The following is a 16,398-nucleotide window of genomic DNA, read 5'->3' on the forward strand; positions in this document are numbered from 1 at the left end:
GGCGAGGCAGGCATAAATAGCAGCCTGATTGGCAACTGCAACCAGGTATGTCAGACTGCCAATCAGGGACAGGTGAGGGAAACGAGCACTCAGGGAGACATGCAGGAAGTGGAACAAAAATAAGAGCGCTGACAGGAAATAAACACCAATTAACGAAACATAACCAGACATGAAGTGACAGATCGACACATAGACAACTGAGTCTTGGCCTGAAGAGTTTGCTATGTGTGCTACGCTGTGCCATGCGTTGGCTTAGTGGTTGTTTTGTTTCCCCAATATATGAATCAGTGCATTCATTATAGCATACACCAGATTGCTTTTGTGAATGTGGGGTGTCCGGTCTTTAGATACACTAGTCCCTGTCTCAGGGTGTTGCCTGGTTTGAAGTGTACTGGGATGTTGTGTTGGTTAAAAATTATTCTGAGTTACTCAGATAGACCTGATACATATGGAATGACAATATGTTTGCGTCTGTTACCTAGTTCCTCCTCATACACTCTGTTCTTGTTATTTCTGGAACTAAATGCACTTTTCACAAACGACCAGCTGGGGTGACCACAGGTTTTGAAGGTTTCCCTCAAATGCCTATGCTCTTTCTCTTCGGCTTGAAGGCTGGTAGGAACATTAACACATGTGTCGTAGGGTTCTGATAACGCCCAGTTTGTGTTCCAGTGAGTGGTGTGAGTCAAAAAGTAGGTATTGATTGGTATGTGTGGGTTTTCAGTAAACCCCTACATGGAGGCCTCTGTTCTCTCCAATGTGGACTTCATAGTCTAAAAACGACAACTTACTGTATTTGACATACTCACGTGTGAACTTGATGTTTTTGTCCATGGAGTTAATGTGCTCGGTGAGGGCTTGCACTTCTTGGTTTCTGATTTTAACGCATGTGTCATCCACATATCCGTACCAGTGACTTGGTGCTGATGTTCCCTTAAAAGACCTCAAAGCTCTCTTTTCCATGTCCTCCATGTAAAGGTTTGCTACTATTGGGGATACAGGTAATCCCATGGCAAAACCATGTGTTTGTCGTTAAAACGTTCCAGTTGCGATCGATTAAATGCCCTGAGAATACACTGACCTGGATGAGTGACAACATCCACAGATTTTCATGATCCGTGGTCCGGATCATGTTTTGTTTAGTTATGTTCTGTTAGTTTTGGACTCCTTTTAGTGCCTGTTTGTGCACCTCCTGAGTTTAGTCACCATGGTTACTTATGATTTTCACCTGCCTCTGTTGTTTGGGACACACCTGGGTCTAATCAAGAGACTACTATTTTAAGCCTGCCTTTTCCGGTCACTCGTCGTGGCTTCATTATTTGCTTCCCGCTGCTGTCACGTAAGATTTGTGAGTTCATGTTTCCAGTGCTAAGTTTTGCTTGTCTCCTAGCCTATGCTAAGTCCTAGTTTCACGTGCGTTAGGCACGCTTGCCTTTTTTGCTTGTCTTGTGTTTGCACGATTTATGGACAATAAATCATTCCTACCGTCACGCCTTGGTCCGGAGCCGTCCATTCTGCATCTTGGAAGAACAACTGCGCAGCAAGCGGAGACCCGATCGTGACACAGATGAGCTCAGGGAAGTTTGACACAAGTCAGGGAAAAGGAGAGCACGATTAGATCACCCGAAGCCACCCAGAGCAGTGGTCCCCAACCACCGGCCCGGTACCGGTCCGTGGATCGAGTGGTACCGGGCCGCACAAGAAATTGGAAAAAACAATTTTTTATAAAAAAATTGTTTTTATTATTTTTTTTTTTTTTCATGAAATCAACATAAAAAACACAATATACACTTACAATTAGTGCACCAACCCAAAAAACCTCCCTCCCTCATTTACACTCATTCACACTCATTCGCACAAAAGGGTTGTTTCTTTCTGTTATTAATATTTCTGGTTCCTACATTATATAACAATATAGATCGATACAGTCTGCATGGATACAGTCCGTAAGCACACATGATTGTATTTCTTTATGAAAAAAAAATATATATATATATATATATATATATATATATATATATATATATATATATATATATATATATATATATATATATATATATATATACCATAACCCCCCCCCCCCCCCCCCCAATATCAAAATTACCCATCCATCCATCCATTTCTACCGCTTGTCCCTTTCATATTTTAATTTTTCAGTGTGCAGCCCTTAGTGGAAAATGTTTTGACACCCCTGCAATACCAACCTATGCAGTAAAAAGTATAACTGCTAAGGGAAAGAGAATATAATCTTTACCACATGTTGTAAAAAGGATACCTCTGCTAGATCTGAAAATTATGAAAATACCAGAGGCATTTGACATTTTATTGTGAAAAACAAAAGTACTTTTTTATTTAACATTATTATAAGTAGCTATTATTATTGTGACACATTATACCTTCTATGTGGCAGAACAACTAAATATGAGTATATTTATTGAGAAGTATATATCATGATACTAAATAAAGTGCAAACCACAACCAAGGATCCGTATCAAAATTAGTATTCAAAACCTGCATTCTGCTTGAATTTGGTCATGAAGATTAATACATTATTTACTGAGGAATTAAGAACAATGTGAAAAAAAATCAATTGTCAAGGTGTGTATGTTGACAAAGCTGCAAGATGTATTTAAACAATTTATGAAAAAAGGCACACATGTGTCATGAGAATTATCACAGTTAGTTTCCATTTGTAATGCCATGCAGTAAAAATAATAAATGTTAAAGGAAAACTGAAAAAGATACAATATAGGCTACAGTAATATCTACCAATTGTTGTAAAAAGGATACCTCTGCTAAATCGAAATATATGTTTTTAAAATCACATTGCCAGTGTAAAATGAATTGGACATATTATTATAAAAATGTTCTAATCAACACGATTATATATAACCGATTATTATTGTGACAACTAAAGTTTCGCTAGATTTACGCGCTCGCTGGCTCTCCATTATATTGTGAGCTGGGTGGTTGCCATGGCGACACAACGCCAACATCAGCTCGCGCGCCGCACCTCCCTTGCACGCAATGTTGCCTCTAAAAAGGTCCAAAATGTCCAAAAGGATGGTGCAGAAGCTCGCGGAAACAATGTCCAAACAAGTGTCCCACTGTAAGTATTTCTTTCTTTGTGTTGAACACTTGTGTCAAATTAACAATATCGTGTTGTGTTACTTGACGCTGTATGGGACGCGCGGACGCGCTTTTGTCAAGTTTTTTTTATTTTTTATTATTATTGCTGCAGTCAATAAAGCCGAGGTGGGGTGTCTTATCAGAGACTTTCATGTCTTGTTGGAGGACACACGGACAGTGAGCGGCTTGGACAGATGGAAAGTAAGAAGCATTCTGCACAACACCTTTGGACTCACAAACGACACCATCATGGATGCAGGTATCAGTCACTTGTACGCACACCTTCACAATACTCATGCAAATAAAACACAACAATGCAGATAGGTGAAGTGCAGTTTGTATGCTTTGCACTTTATATTTAATACAGAGTGCAATGGTTCAATTGCATTAGGGTTGGACATTACAACACTTGTTGGCAAGTGCCACTCGCTTATGTAACCCAGAATAATGTTTTAAATGTTGTAACATTGAACTGTACATCATTTATAAGCAAGGCTTCATTAGTGTATTTTGTCGTTTCATATTTTACACTACAACTGATTCAACAATTAAATTGGCGCTTTTTAGGTTAGGCCAGGGGTCGGCAACCCAACATGTTGAAAGAGCCATATTCGACCAAAAATACAAAAAAAAAATCTGTCTAGAGCCGCAAAAAGTTAAAAGCCCTATGTAAGTGTTATAATGAAGGCAACACATTAAGTAAGTGTCTCAGAAGGTGAAATAACTCATGGAAATTAATTACTGGCTTCAAACTGCCAAAGGTAAAGATGAGTGTGTCCAAGTTAAAGGAAACGTCAGGCTGTCGTCTTCTAATGGATGTATTACAATCTTTGCAAGCGGGGTAATGTTTGCTGTGGTCTGGAACAACATGGCACACAATCAGAAATGCAGCCAATATTACATACATATAATGTGTCATGAAACATGCAAATATAAATCAAATACACAGAGAACATAATTAAAGGAAATTAAATGAACTCAAATATACCTACAAACGAGGCATAATGATGCAATATGTACATACAGCTAGCCTAAATAGCATGTTAGCATAGTTTTTAGCACTCCACGCAAGTCAATAATATCAACAAAGCTCACCTTTGTGTATTCACGCACAGCATAAAACCTTTGGTGGACAAAATGAGACAAAGGAGTGGCATAATACACGTCTTTCTGTGGCAGCGTCGGAGAAAGTTATACATGTGAACAAACTACGGTGAGTTCAAGGATCGCCAAAATTAATAGGACAAAACGGTGCTGGCCAAATACTCTCATCAGTGAAGCATAAACACAAACCTATTAAACAGTGGGCTTTCCAACAATTAGGAAGGTTTGTGTAGGTTAGTCCTTCTACAGAAACATTATTAAAACAACAATTATATTTTTTCCCCCATCTTTTTCCATTTTTGAAAAAGCTCCAAGGAGCCACTAGGGTGGTGCTAGAGAGCCGCGGGTTAGGCAATTCAGGTGAAGATGTGGAAAAAGTATTTAAATTACTACAGTATTTAAATGGTATAAATCTGCATACTGAGGTAAAATTTAACTTGAAACATTTGAATCTCAAATCAACGTCTCCTATTTAAAAAAAAAAATGGAAATCAATTTAATTGGTAGTTTCCCCCCAAAACATCACAATTTCAACATTTAGCATGCCTTTTAAAAAGAAAAACAAACCTTTAGATAAATATCGTATAAAAATAAAACAATAGAATATACTACTAACAACTGCAGTAGTTTTATGAAGTAATGTAGTAATAATGTACAGCATTTACCTTGGAGAGTGGATTCTCCATCAAACACACCATCAGCAGCTTCTCCATATTTTCAAAGATAAATGTCTGACGTTTAAATATTATTCTAACATTCTTGGCTGATGTTAGACTCAGTCTGCTTCAGTACGGTGCATACTAGCAGGGATACGCTCCAACTGCCAGTTAGCTATACGCTCGGTCATGTTTTTTTATGATTTCTTTCTTTAATTCAATGAACATCATCCACTTCCTCTTCGTCATAGTGACTTTCCTCCTTTCCAAGGTGGAAAAACTAGACATGCTAGCGAGTAAGACCAGATATTTTGGTCAGATTTTAAGGGGTTCACTGTGACATTTGCTACACCAACTAATGGCGGGGATGCTTGTAACTCAAATGTTTGCTTCCATCTTAAAGCACAACAATTAGCTGAGAGACAACTCTCATGCACAACTTGACAGGAGTACGTAACTCGTCAGGACACTGGTATTTCGATACCAATACTCATGCTGAGTATTGGTATTCAACAATATCTAGAGATTATTGTTGAATGATTTTCAGATTTTGCTTTTCATTTGCTAATCATGATTTTTTATCCAGAATTAGACACAAAGAAAAAATTAAGGGGGGAGAAACTTATGTGTGAACTGTTCAACAACTAGATGAGGCATTTCCTGAAGGAATTGCGTGTGAATGCTCCAATGCTGACGTTGAACTGAAATCCTGGAATATTTTTAGAATCGTTGAAGTAGAGCACACAATTCCCAAACAGGCTGAATATTTTGAAGTTGGAACAGTTCGAATCAGATAAAAAATGTGGGAATTGTGGAACTCTGAGGAATGGCCCATTGATTTCAGTGGGAATTTCCCCCAAAATTGGGAATTTCTGGAAAAGCGGGAATTTTTTTGAAAATGGTAAACAATGGTCTGAATGAAATGAAAGGGTTGGTGTTTACATTTTTCAAATCGGTCGAGAAATGTTGAAGTAGTAACATGTTGTATTGAGAAATGGTATAGAATTCCTGGAATTTCGGGAAAACCGGGAATTTTTCCAGTTCAAAAAACATCTTAGTTTTTTTGTCATAATTAAGAGGAATGTTTTGACGGTGGAACGGTTGAAGTGGTTTGAAAAATGTGCGAGGAGTAGTCACCAGAAAAAAGGGTGGAAATAGGGCTTTGGAAAATCAGGAATTCTGGAAAATCCTGGAATTTTTTTTAACTTAGAAAAAACATTGTTTGAATTTCCGGAATGGTGAAATATGTTGAAGGTAGAATGATTTGAATTGGTTGAAAAATGTGGAAATGGTGGAAGTTTGAAAAATGGCCAATTCATTTTGAATGGGAAAAATGTCCCGGAAAACCTGGAATTCTGGGAAATCCGGGAATTTTTGGAATTTGTCAAGGGAAAGCCCGCGATTCCCGAATAGGCTGAACAGTTTGAAGTTGGAGCGGTTGGAATCGGGTGAAGAATGTGGAATGTAGAGCGCGCCAAAATCTGGAAAAGAAGAAGTAGAGGAATAATAATAAATAGATGAATTTTGGTAGAAAACCATACGTGTGAATGCTTTGGAGCATTCACACAATAACAATATCAAAGAGTGTAACAATATAAAACATTTTTCTTTTTATTACATACAGTTGTTTGACAGTCAATAGTACAAAATAGGTAAGCCTAATCTTTTTCTCTCTAAAACCTTCCTGTGTCCAAAAGCGTATTCCATAAAAAAAATCATGATCTGTCGAATCTGAGGCCACAGGCAGGAAAACGTGTCTTCAATTCAACCATGCTCACACAGGGCGAATCCACACGCAAAACACAAAGTACAAAATAAAAGCCTGGAAGCAGGAAAAAGACAACGGGAGAAGCAATAAAATGTACAACAGTAACACTACTAATTGTAAACTAATGAACTTCCTGTTGTGACAACTACCGGTAGTCTTAATGCTTCACAACCTTCCTGACTACTGATTACAGGCAGCTGTGCGTCCCACACTGGAGTAAATGGAATGTATTTAACACACAACAGGAAACAGAAAGAAAAAATAATAGCACAGGAACTAATGAAACCAACACAAAAAGTATTTGTAAACAATACAAGAAAATATAACAATATAAACAATGTAACAATATGTACATCAAAAACATTGATAGTGTATGTGTGAAAATAAACACAGGAGAACTGGAAAATCTCATCATCATATTTGTATCGATCTGCCCCCCAACCCCAACCACCGACAAAATGTATGTGTAACGAACGCCAGTTAGTGTGGCCGTGCGATAGTATGTTGTGTAAACATCACTTCCTGATGACTTAAGAGCTCCCCTGAACAATGAGTTAACAGGCCAGATTTTTAGCTTATTGCTTTTTTGACTGGCAATGTACCAATACTTATTTTCTAAACTAGGGTTACTCAACTGAGGGACCAAATCAGAGTTCAGTTCAAAGAACATTTTTGCAGCAAATTCCAAAAAAGACTAGAGTGCTCCTGTTGTATAGAGGAACTTGGACCACTGTAAACACATTGGCTGATCCTTGCATTGACATTTTAACCTTGTGTGGAAGACTTGCGCTTCCGGGTTATTCGGACCACCAATCACCGACATGCCAGGCTCTTCCAGGGTTACAACACTGTTTTATTTTCAGCAATGTGCAAAGTCTTTTAGTGCTTTTCTGCAATTGTCTTTCTGTCGGTCTCGCTCGTGCTCCACCATCCACCCCCCTTCTCCTTCCCGGCTGCTGCCTTTAACAGAGCGACAGGTGATTAGATAAGCACGCCCAGGTGGGCCATCTACGCACCTGTCGCTATTCTCGAAGCCAGTCCTGGCACACCCCGCTTCGCTGCAGGTCCGCAGGCCCCCCCCCCCCCCCCTGACAACAAGTAAACAAAAAAAACCAAATGAGCTCCTTTGTTGAGCTTCATATCTGCGAGACCAGAAGTCTTCAACAGGGGGTCTACAGAGGTACTGCAAGGGGAGGTAATGACATTTTTGGTTGATTAGACTTTTTAAAATGATATACATACACACCCATACATACATATACATAGATGTATATACATATACATAGATGTATATACACATACACACACAAACACACACATATATCCATCCATCCATTTTTACCGCTTATTCCCTTCGGGGTTGCGGGGGGCGCTGTAGCCTATCTCAGCTGCATTCGGGTGGAAGGCGGGGTACACCCTGGACAAGTCACCACCTCATCGCAGGGCCAACACAGAGACAACATTCACACTCACGTTCACACACTAGGGCCAATTTAGTGTTGCCAATCAACCTATCCCCAGGTGCATGTCTTTGGAGGTGGGAGGAAGCCAGAGTACCCGGAGGGAACCCATGCAGTCACGGGGAGAACATGCAAACTCCTGTGTTGGTCATCATTAAGTGCTGTTGTTCACTTGAACCACTTCTACACTGTAACTCTCGCTCAACTCCATAAATATCACACACAATAAATAGTGACAATAAAGTGACTGTTTGCAACTTGATCAAAGTTACTTTTTTAAAATCAGAAAATATATCAAGAGCACCACCAACTCTGTTGTTACCATTAGTGGTTTAAAAATGTTTATGTAAAACAACTCAATGTCTATAATTACGAATTATATTCAATTGAAATTGTTTGTCCGCCCAAGAAAAGAGGGTCACATTACATTAGGGTAAAACGAACCTGTCTCTCTATCTACACGGTCTAATTCCAGCTCACGTTCCCTATCAGTGGGTGAATAAACACAGTGAACCCAGTAAGATGCAACCAAAACATCTGGTCTTACTCGCTAGCATTAGCTTATAGCTAGAGATTGACCTAACTTTGTTTTCCAAGCATTATAAAGAAAAGAGAGTGAATGTGAAGGACAATGCTTTTTTTTTCATTTTATTAGTTTATTTGAACAGAGACAATGCACATAAATCAACATTACTGTAAATGCGCAAGTTTTAGCTCCAAAGCTAGTTTGCTGAGAAGAAGAACTAGATGAATTTAATTGAAATAAAGAAGGAAATCTCAAAAACATGACCGAGTGTTGCCAACTTGGTGTTCATAATGTGAGAGTCCAGTCCATAGGGAGGCCAACATGGGAACCTCTTGTATGTAGACAAGTTGGCAGCGCAGAGACGTCACCAACTGATGCATAAAGGAGTGGTCCACCTTCGTTCCCAAATTGGAACAGCTAGTGTCTCCTCCGTGGAAATTGATCCATGGCCACCTGATAACCTATCCTTGTAGGAGAGGAGGGCAGAGCAGACAAGAGAAGCTGCAGATCAACTGTTCTAAAATGGGTCTATTTAAAGTCTAGAGTATATAAAGGAGTTTTAAGATGTGACTTAAATGCTTCTACTGAGGTAGCATCTCTAACTGTTACCGGTAGGGCATTCCAGAGTATAGGAAACGCTCTATAGCCCGCAGACTTTTTTGGGCTCTTCAAATCACTAATAAGCCGGAGTTTTTAGAACGCAGATTTCTGGCTGGGACATATGGTACAATACAATCAGCAAGATAGTATTTTATACATAAGTAGTACAACCTTAAAGTCGAATCTTAATTGCACAGGAAGCCAGTGCAAGTGAGCCAATATAGGCTTAATATGATCAAACTTTCTTGTCCTTGTCAAAAGTCTAGCAGCGGCATTTTGTACCAACTGTAATCTTTTAAAGGCCTACTGAAATGATTTTTTTTTATTTAAACGGGGATAGCAGATCCATTCTATGTGTCATACTTGATCATTTTGCGATATTGCCATATTTTTGCTGAAAGCATTTAGTAGAGAACATTGACGATAAAGTTCGCAACTTGGTCGCTGATAAAAAAAAGCCTTGCCTGTACCGGAAGTAGCGTGACGTCGCAGGTTGAAAGGCTCCTCACATTTCCTCATTGTTTACACCAGCAGCGAGAGCGATTCGGACTGAGAAAGCGACGATTACCCCATTAATTTGAGCGAGGATGAAACATTCGTGGATGAGGAAAGTGAGAGTGAAGGATTAGAGTGCAGTGCAGGACGTATCTTTTTTCGCTCTGACCGTAACTTAGGTACAAGCTGGCTCATTGGATTCCACACTTTCTCCTTTTTCTATTGTGGGATCACGGATTTGTATTTTAAACCACCTCGGATACTATATCCTCTTGAAAATGAGAGTCGAGAACGCGGAATGGACATTCACAGTGACTTTTATCTCCACGACAATACATTGGCGAAGCACTTTAGCTACGGAGCTAACGTGATAGCATCGGGCTTAAATGCAGATAGAAACTAAATAAATAAACCCCTGACTGGAAGGTTAGACAGAAAATCAACAATACTATTAAACCATGGACCTGTAACTACACGGTTAATGCTTTCCAGCCTGGCGAAGCTTAACAATGCTGTTGCTAACGACGCTATTGAAGCTAACTTAGCTACAGGACCTCACAGAGCTATGCTAAAAACATTAGCTATCCACCTACGCCAGCCAGCCCTCATCTGCTCATCAACACCCGTGCTCACCTGCGTTCCAGCGATCGACGGAGCGACGAAGGACTTCACCCGATCATCGATGCGGTCGGCGGCTAGCGTCGGCTAGCGTCGGCTAGCGTCGGATAGCGCGTCTGCTATCCAAGTCAAAGTCCTCCTGGTTGTGTTGCTGCAGCCAGCCGCTAATACACCGATCCCACCTACAGCTTTCTTCTTTGCAGTCTCCATTGTTCATTAAACAAATTGCAAAAGATTCACCAACACAGATGTCCAGAATACTGTGGAATTTTGCGATGAAAACAGAGCTTTTTGTATCGGACACAATGGTGTCCGAATACTTCCGTTTCAACCATTGACGTCACACGCATACGTCATCATACCTACACGTTTTCAACCGGAAGTTTCGCGGGAAATTTAAAATTGCACTTTATAAGTTAACCCGGCCGTATTGGCATGTGTTGCAATGTTAAGATTTCATCATTGATATATAAACTATCAGACTGCGTGGTTGGTAGTAGTGGGTTTCAGTAGGCCTTTAATGCCAAACATAGGGAGACCCGAAAATAAAACATTACAGTAATCGAGACGAGATGTAACGAATGCATGGATCATAATCACACCGTCGGTGGAGGACAAAATGGGACAAATTTGAGTGATATTACGGAGATGAAAGAAGGCTGTTTTAGTAACACTCTTCTGTGACTCCAACAAGACAGTAACACTTTACCGAGTCACGTTGTACAATTGTTTTGTTGTTAAATATTAAGGTGGTATTATTGAATAAGGGCCAGCGTCTAGCGGTACTGATAATCTACAGTTTCGTTTTCTTAGCGTTAAGATGCAAAACGTTGCTGGACATCCATTGTTTGATTTCATTTAGACACGCCTCCAGGTGACTACAATCTGGCGTGTGTTGGTCAGCTTTAGGGGCATGTAAAGTTGGGTGTCATCAGCATCACAGTGAAAGCTAACACCGTATTTGCGTATGATGTCACCTAGCGGCAGCATGTAGATCACAGGTGTCAAACTCAAGGCCCTGGGGCCAGATGTGACCCGCCACTTCATTTTATTTAGCCCTCGGAAGCCTGTAAATAATATGTATCAATAAAGTACTGTAACTTTTCTTACTAAATGTATTCTTTCTTTCTATTTTAGGACAAAAAAAATATATGTACTCCATGTTTTCACAAATGATGTTAACTTAAATATTGTCTAGTTATGCAAAAATATATTATCAAACATTCAAACCATTTTTTAAATAGAAATAAATACTAATTATAATGATTTCAAAGCAAGTTCTCCATCAAATTGTGCAATGTAAAAGTAGCAATAGATTTCATGGTAAAATTGTGAAATTTACTGTGTTTTTTACAGCATTTTTCTCTAAATTAAAAAAACAGTACTTTTTTTTTACTGTATAAAACTGTGGTGCCGTTTTGGCATTTACAGTAATACACCGAAAAATCTACAGTTGTTGATTTGCGGTAAAAAAAAAAATATTTAAAAAACTGGCAGATCAGGTGCCAAAATGTTACTGTAAAATTGCAGTTTTGTTATTTAGAGTAAAAAAACAAATGTACATTTTACAGTAAAACTGAGCTGCTTTTTTTCTGTTTTACCATAAAAACAGCACTACTGTTTTCCATTTACAGTAATATACACTACATTTTGAGGTGAAATATTTGCAACTTACCATATTTTTTTTCATTTTAGTTTAAAAAAAATCTACTAATAAAATGCATGAAAAATTGTGTAATAATAGTATTCACTGTTAGAAGCGGCCCTCTGGGGCCAAACATAACTGCGATGTGGCCCTCAGTAAAAACGACTTAGACACCTCTGATGTAAATGTTGAAGAGTGCAGGGCCAAGAACTGAACCCTGTTGAACTCCGCATGTTACCTGAACATAATCCAAGGATAAATTGTTATGGGAGACGCACTGCATCCTGTCAGTTAAATAAGGAGTTAAACGAAGAAAAAGCAAAGTCTTTTGATACGTGCTAGTAGAATGTTATAATCAACGGTATTGAAAGCAGAGCTAAAATCAAGTAGCAGCAACACGGATGACGCATCAGCATCCATAGTTAGCAAAAGATCATTAGTCACTAGGGCTGTCTGAGTAGAGTGATTTGCCCTGAAACTGGACTGAAAGGGTTCACAGAGATTGTTAGACGCTAAGTGTTCATGAGATTGGAGTAGTACCGGTAATTACGTATAGCTATGGTAAGAGCGTGTTTATAAGTTATTAAACTATCACTCCACACTCAACACTCAAGTTTAGTTGCACGCCATTTGCGTTCCAGATTTCGACATTATAGTTTAAGAGCTCTGGTTCCTTTTGTGAACCAGAATAAATGCAGTTGTCTTGTTTCTTATCAGTTTGTGTTCATTCATGTGAAATTTATTTGGTGCAATTTCTGACTTAAAGAGATATTCCAATCTCAAAACATTTTTTAGGTTGTGAATGTCCAACTTTTCCTAGTTTTCTGTTACGCAGCAACAGTAATTGATGACATTTTTCCACACCAATAACCAACAATCATATTCTCGCTTGTCCTGCAGTGTTCCGGACATTTGACAAAGACAACGACGGTTTTATTGGTATGGGAGAGTGGATTGAAGGACTATCGATTTTTCTTCGCGGCACCTTGGACGAAAGAATAAAATGTAAGGTAAGACATAATATCTCAAGGACATACTACATCCCTCACATTTCAGCAGCCATTTAATTACAATGTTGTGTTGAGTAATTTTTAGTAGATAGTACATTTGTACAACTTTCAAAGCTAAGCACAGATAATTAACTCATCTTAAAGTTTCATTTCTATGGTCAGTCCCTCTTGGAATTCTCCATTTGCATATCACACACTTTTAACAAATCCCCACAAATAATACACAGCCTTGCAGCTTTGTCTAACATCTGCAACATTCCTGCACATTTTGGCCAATTGAAATTGTGTGTCACTAAAACATCAACAATCTAAACTTATGTTTGTTTCTTGTGTAGAAAAAGCAGGAACAACAACGTGTAAGAATATATTAACTCTTGATTACTCAAGCAACACAGTTATCGTCCTTCTGTATAGCTCAGACCTACTTCCTTTTCCTGTCCACAATGCTAAACCTTCTAGGTGATGTAGTATACAAACAAGCAACACACTTCCGAGTTGACATGTATTATATATATATATATATATATATATATATATATATATATATATATATATATATATATATATATATATATATATATATATATTTAATCTGTATTTATCCAATGTAAGACAATTAAAAATCAGATTCTCATTTGCAATGCTGACCTCACAAAGAGGCAGCATTTACATGTTAGAGACCTGAAGTGTGATAATAATCTCTCATCGTTTCTCATTCACCAACAAAAATGACCGCAACAGATTGCTCTTAACAGTTCACAAAAGCTCTTATTGTGAGGGGATAAATGTTTTGAAACATAAATGATTGTTTAAGATGGACAAGCATTTTTTAAGCGTAAAATAATCCTGGAGAATGTCTGCAACTTGTGGAGGACAGAGCAGACAGCAGACAAGACGGAAGACTTTGGTGGTGTTTCTTTCTGTGATTATCATTATTGATTACTATTATTAGTTATCAACTATAACAGTACAGCAATTTGACAATGAGCTCTAAGTCTGTGCTTTCACTGCCATCTAATGTCTACTTTTAAGTCTTTGTGGTATAAAACGAGTAAAACATCAATACAGTATTTGTTTGGCAATTTTTGTTACCATCATGTGCTTTTTGAGGTTAAAGGGAACTGCACTATTTTTGGAATTCTGCTTATCGTTCACAATCATTATGAAAGACATCACAATGGATGGATTTAAAAAAAAAAGCATTCTAAATATGAAATAAATTAAATCAAAAGTCTGCTTACAATGGAGCCAATGGGAGCCGTTCAATTCTGCCTATAGAGCCCGTACAAAAACATCCAAACACCTCCATTAAGGTTTTATATACATGATGTAAGTATTTATGTAATGTAGTAACGGGCACATAAAATAATAACATTTAATATTTACGTATTTTGATCATTTTAAGCATACGCTGCATACTAATTTTAAAAACGCATCAAAACGTTTTTTCTTCATCACTGATTATTACTCACTGCAGACTTTACGAGAGCCAACAAACATAATAAAACATCACTTACTGTACAATGTCTGCTGTCATTAGGATGTCAAATGCTAGGATGTTCATAGATTCTCATTTAAGTGAAAAATGTCTCATAAACCTTGTGAAGAAACGGGGGGAACAAATGCTTTTCGTATCGCTCTCGCCAGTTCCGGGTCCTAAATGTCTGTCAAAGTTTCCCAACTTGTTGGATTATATGGTAAGCCATCTACATTTCAGGTGAGAGGCATAATATATGATCTAGAGTAACCTTACAGGGAACAAGGGAAGCGATGAAACAGCAGACCACTCGATGATGTAAACATAGGGAGACACGGGTGTGATTACGTTGCCCCTATAAATTGTTTGTCTGTATTAGGACTTATAATAACAATATCACTAATACTTGGTTAATATTCAAGTCGCAAAATGTGAATGGAGTATTGTTGGCACTTTGTGATTGGTTATTTATCTGATTTTATGGGCGGAATAGTGGAGCTCCAATTGGCGCCGCTGTGGGCGGACCTTTATTCAATATTTAGGATGCATTAAAAATAATCCATTCGTCATCATGACTTTCATAATGATTGTGAGCGATAGACAAAATAAAAAATAAAAAAGTACAGTTCCCCTTTAGGGCTGCCAGTTGAAGTCTTTGAATACTTAAAACTTTGGTAACAAACTCATAAAATTACAAGTTGATTCAATATTATTTAATAAGAAATACGCCTCAAAACATTAGAACGTTTGCCGCATCATTCTCGAAAAAACTGCAGAAAATTCAGGCATTTTAGGCAGCAACAATCACAAAAAAATCCCTCATAATCCTGGAGGGACAGTCCAGTATTGTCTCCTGAGAAGATATACTGTGATGGGTTGCTTTGTGAAATGTGCATGGTGTACTCACCGGTAACAAGACGACAAGTAGTAAAGCCTTTTTCTTCCGCACCTGGTGCAGACTGCTTTCAGGTGTACGACTTGAACGGTGACCACTACATCACCAGGGAGGAGATATTACAAATGCTGAGGTACAGCCTCAGACTGCCTGGGGAAGAGGACCCTTACGACGGAATCAAAGATCTGGTGGAGATCACACTCAAGAGGATGGTGAGATGTTTGCACACAGTACTTACTTAAGGACTAGCATCACATGGACATTATCTCCACCCACAGGACCACGACCACGATGACAGGCTGTCCTTTGAGGATTTTGAGAGGTCAGTGAAGGAAGTCAATCATGTCCTGGAGGCTTTTGGGACGTGCCTGCCTACCACCAGCGTAAGTTGATAAAAGTTTAATTTAACCGCTGCAATGTTCTTTTACTACTAATCTATTTTGTTTTTCCATTTCCAGAGGGTCGAGACATTTGAGCAGAGTGTATTTCAAGTTCAAGCAAAACACTGATCATACAGTGTTTCATATTCAAGCTTTTATTCTGTGCAACATAGTTGTTGTTGGAACATCATCTTTCTATTTGTTACGGTTCCCAACAGGGACAAACGCAAACCCTCAAAACACGCGCAATAAAGGGGAAAACACAATTAATTAAATCGGTAGCTCTAAATTATTGTGTTAAAAAAAAGTTTACCGGTAATAAACACACAAAACTATAGTTTTGGTATACCCTTTTCCTCCGCCAACTTTTTTTCTTGGCATCCTTCTCATGTACAGTGCATCCAGAAAGTAGTTACAGCGCTTCACGTTTTTCACATTTTGTTATGTTACAGCAGAGCTGGGCAAATGTTTTGATTCGGGGGCCACATTGAGAGAAAAATTGTGTCTGGGGGGCCAACATGTATGTGTGTATAAATGATATATACACATTCAGCTGTAAAAATCTGCTGTACAGTATTTGTATTTGGGTCCCTTTTTTTCAGACATTAATACATACCAAAGTCACAATGTCC

General features: G+C 38.5%; 1 protein-coding gene across 1 annotated transcript; it reads left to right on the forward strand.

Annotated features, from left to right (window-relative positions):
• Window positions 1–3,030: 3,030 nt before the first annotated feature.
• clxn (calaxin) lies at window positions 3,031–16,005 on the forward strand. The gene is made up of 6 exons (XM_062064240.1): window positions 3,031–3,112; window positions 3,245–3,391; window positions 12,905–13,009; window positions 15,450–15,598; window positions 15,665–15,769; window positions 15,845–16,005. Exons 1-6 carry the CDS (start codon window positions 3,031–3,033, stop codon window positions 15,893–15,895), a joined length of 639 nt encoding a protein of 212 aa, XP_061920224.1. The 3' UTR covers window positions 15,896–16,005.
• The last annotated feature ends 393 nt before the right edge of the window (window positions 16,006–16,398 follow it).

This window comes from Entelurus aequoreus, linkage group LG11 (assembly GCF_033978785.1).
Source record: "Entelurus aequoreus isolate RoL-2023_Sb linkage group LG11, RoL_Eaeq_v1.1, whole genome shotgun sequence".
Classification (NCBI taxonomy): Eukaryota; Metazoa; Chordata; class Actinopteri; order Syngnathiformes; family Syngnathidae; genus Entelurus; species Entelurus aequoreus.

Bases quoted from the DNA above. Each gene is read 5' to 3' on its own strand.
- clxn (XM_062064240.1), top strand. From the start codon at position 3,031: ATGTTGCCTCTAAAAAGGTCCAAAATGTCCAAAAGGATGGTGCAGAAG. The intron at 3,392-12,904 runs GTATCAGTCACT...CTTGTCCTGCAG, and splicing joins CGACACCATCATGGATGCAG to TGTTCCGGACATTTGACAAA. The intron at 15,599-15,664 runs GTGAGATGTTTG...CTCCACCCACAG, and splicing joins AGATCACACTCAAGAGGATG to GACCACGACCACGATGACAG.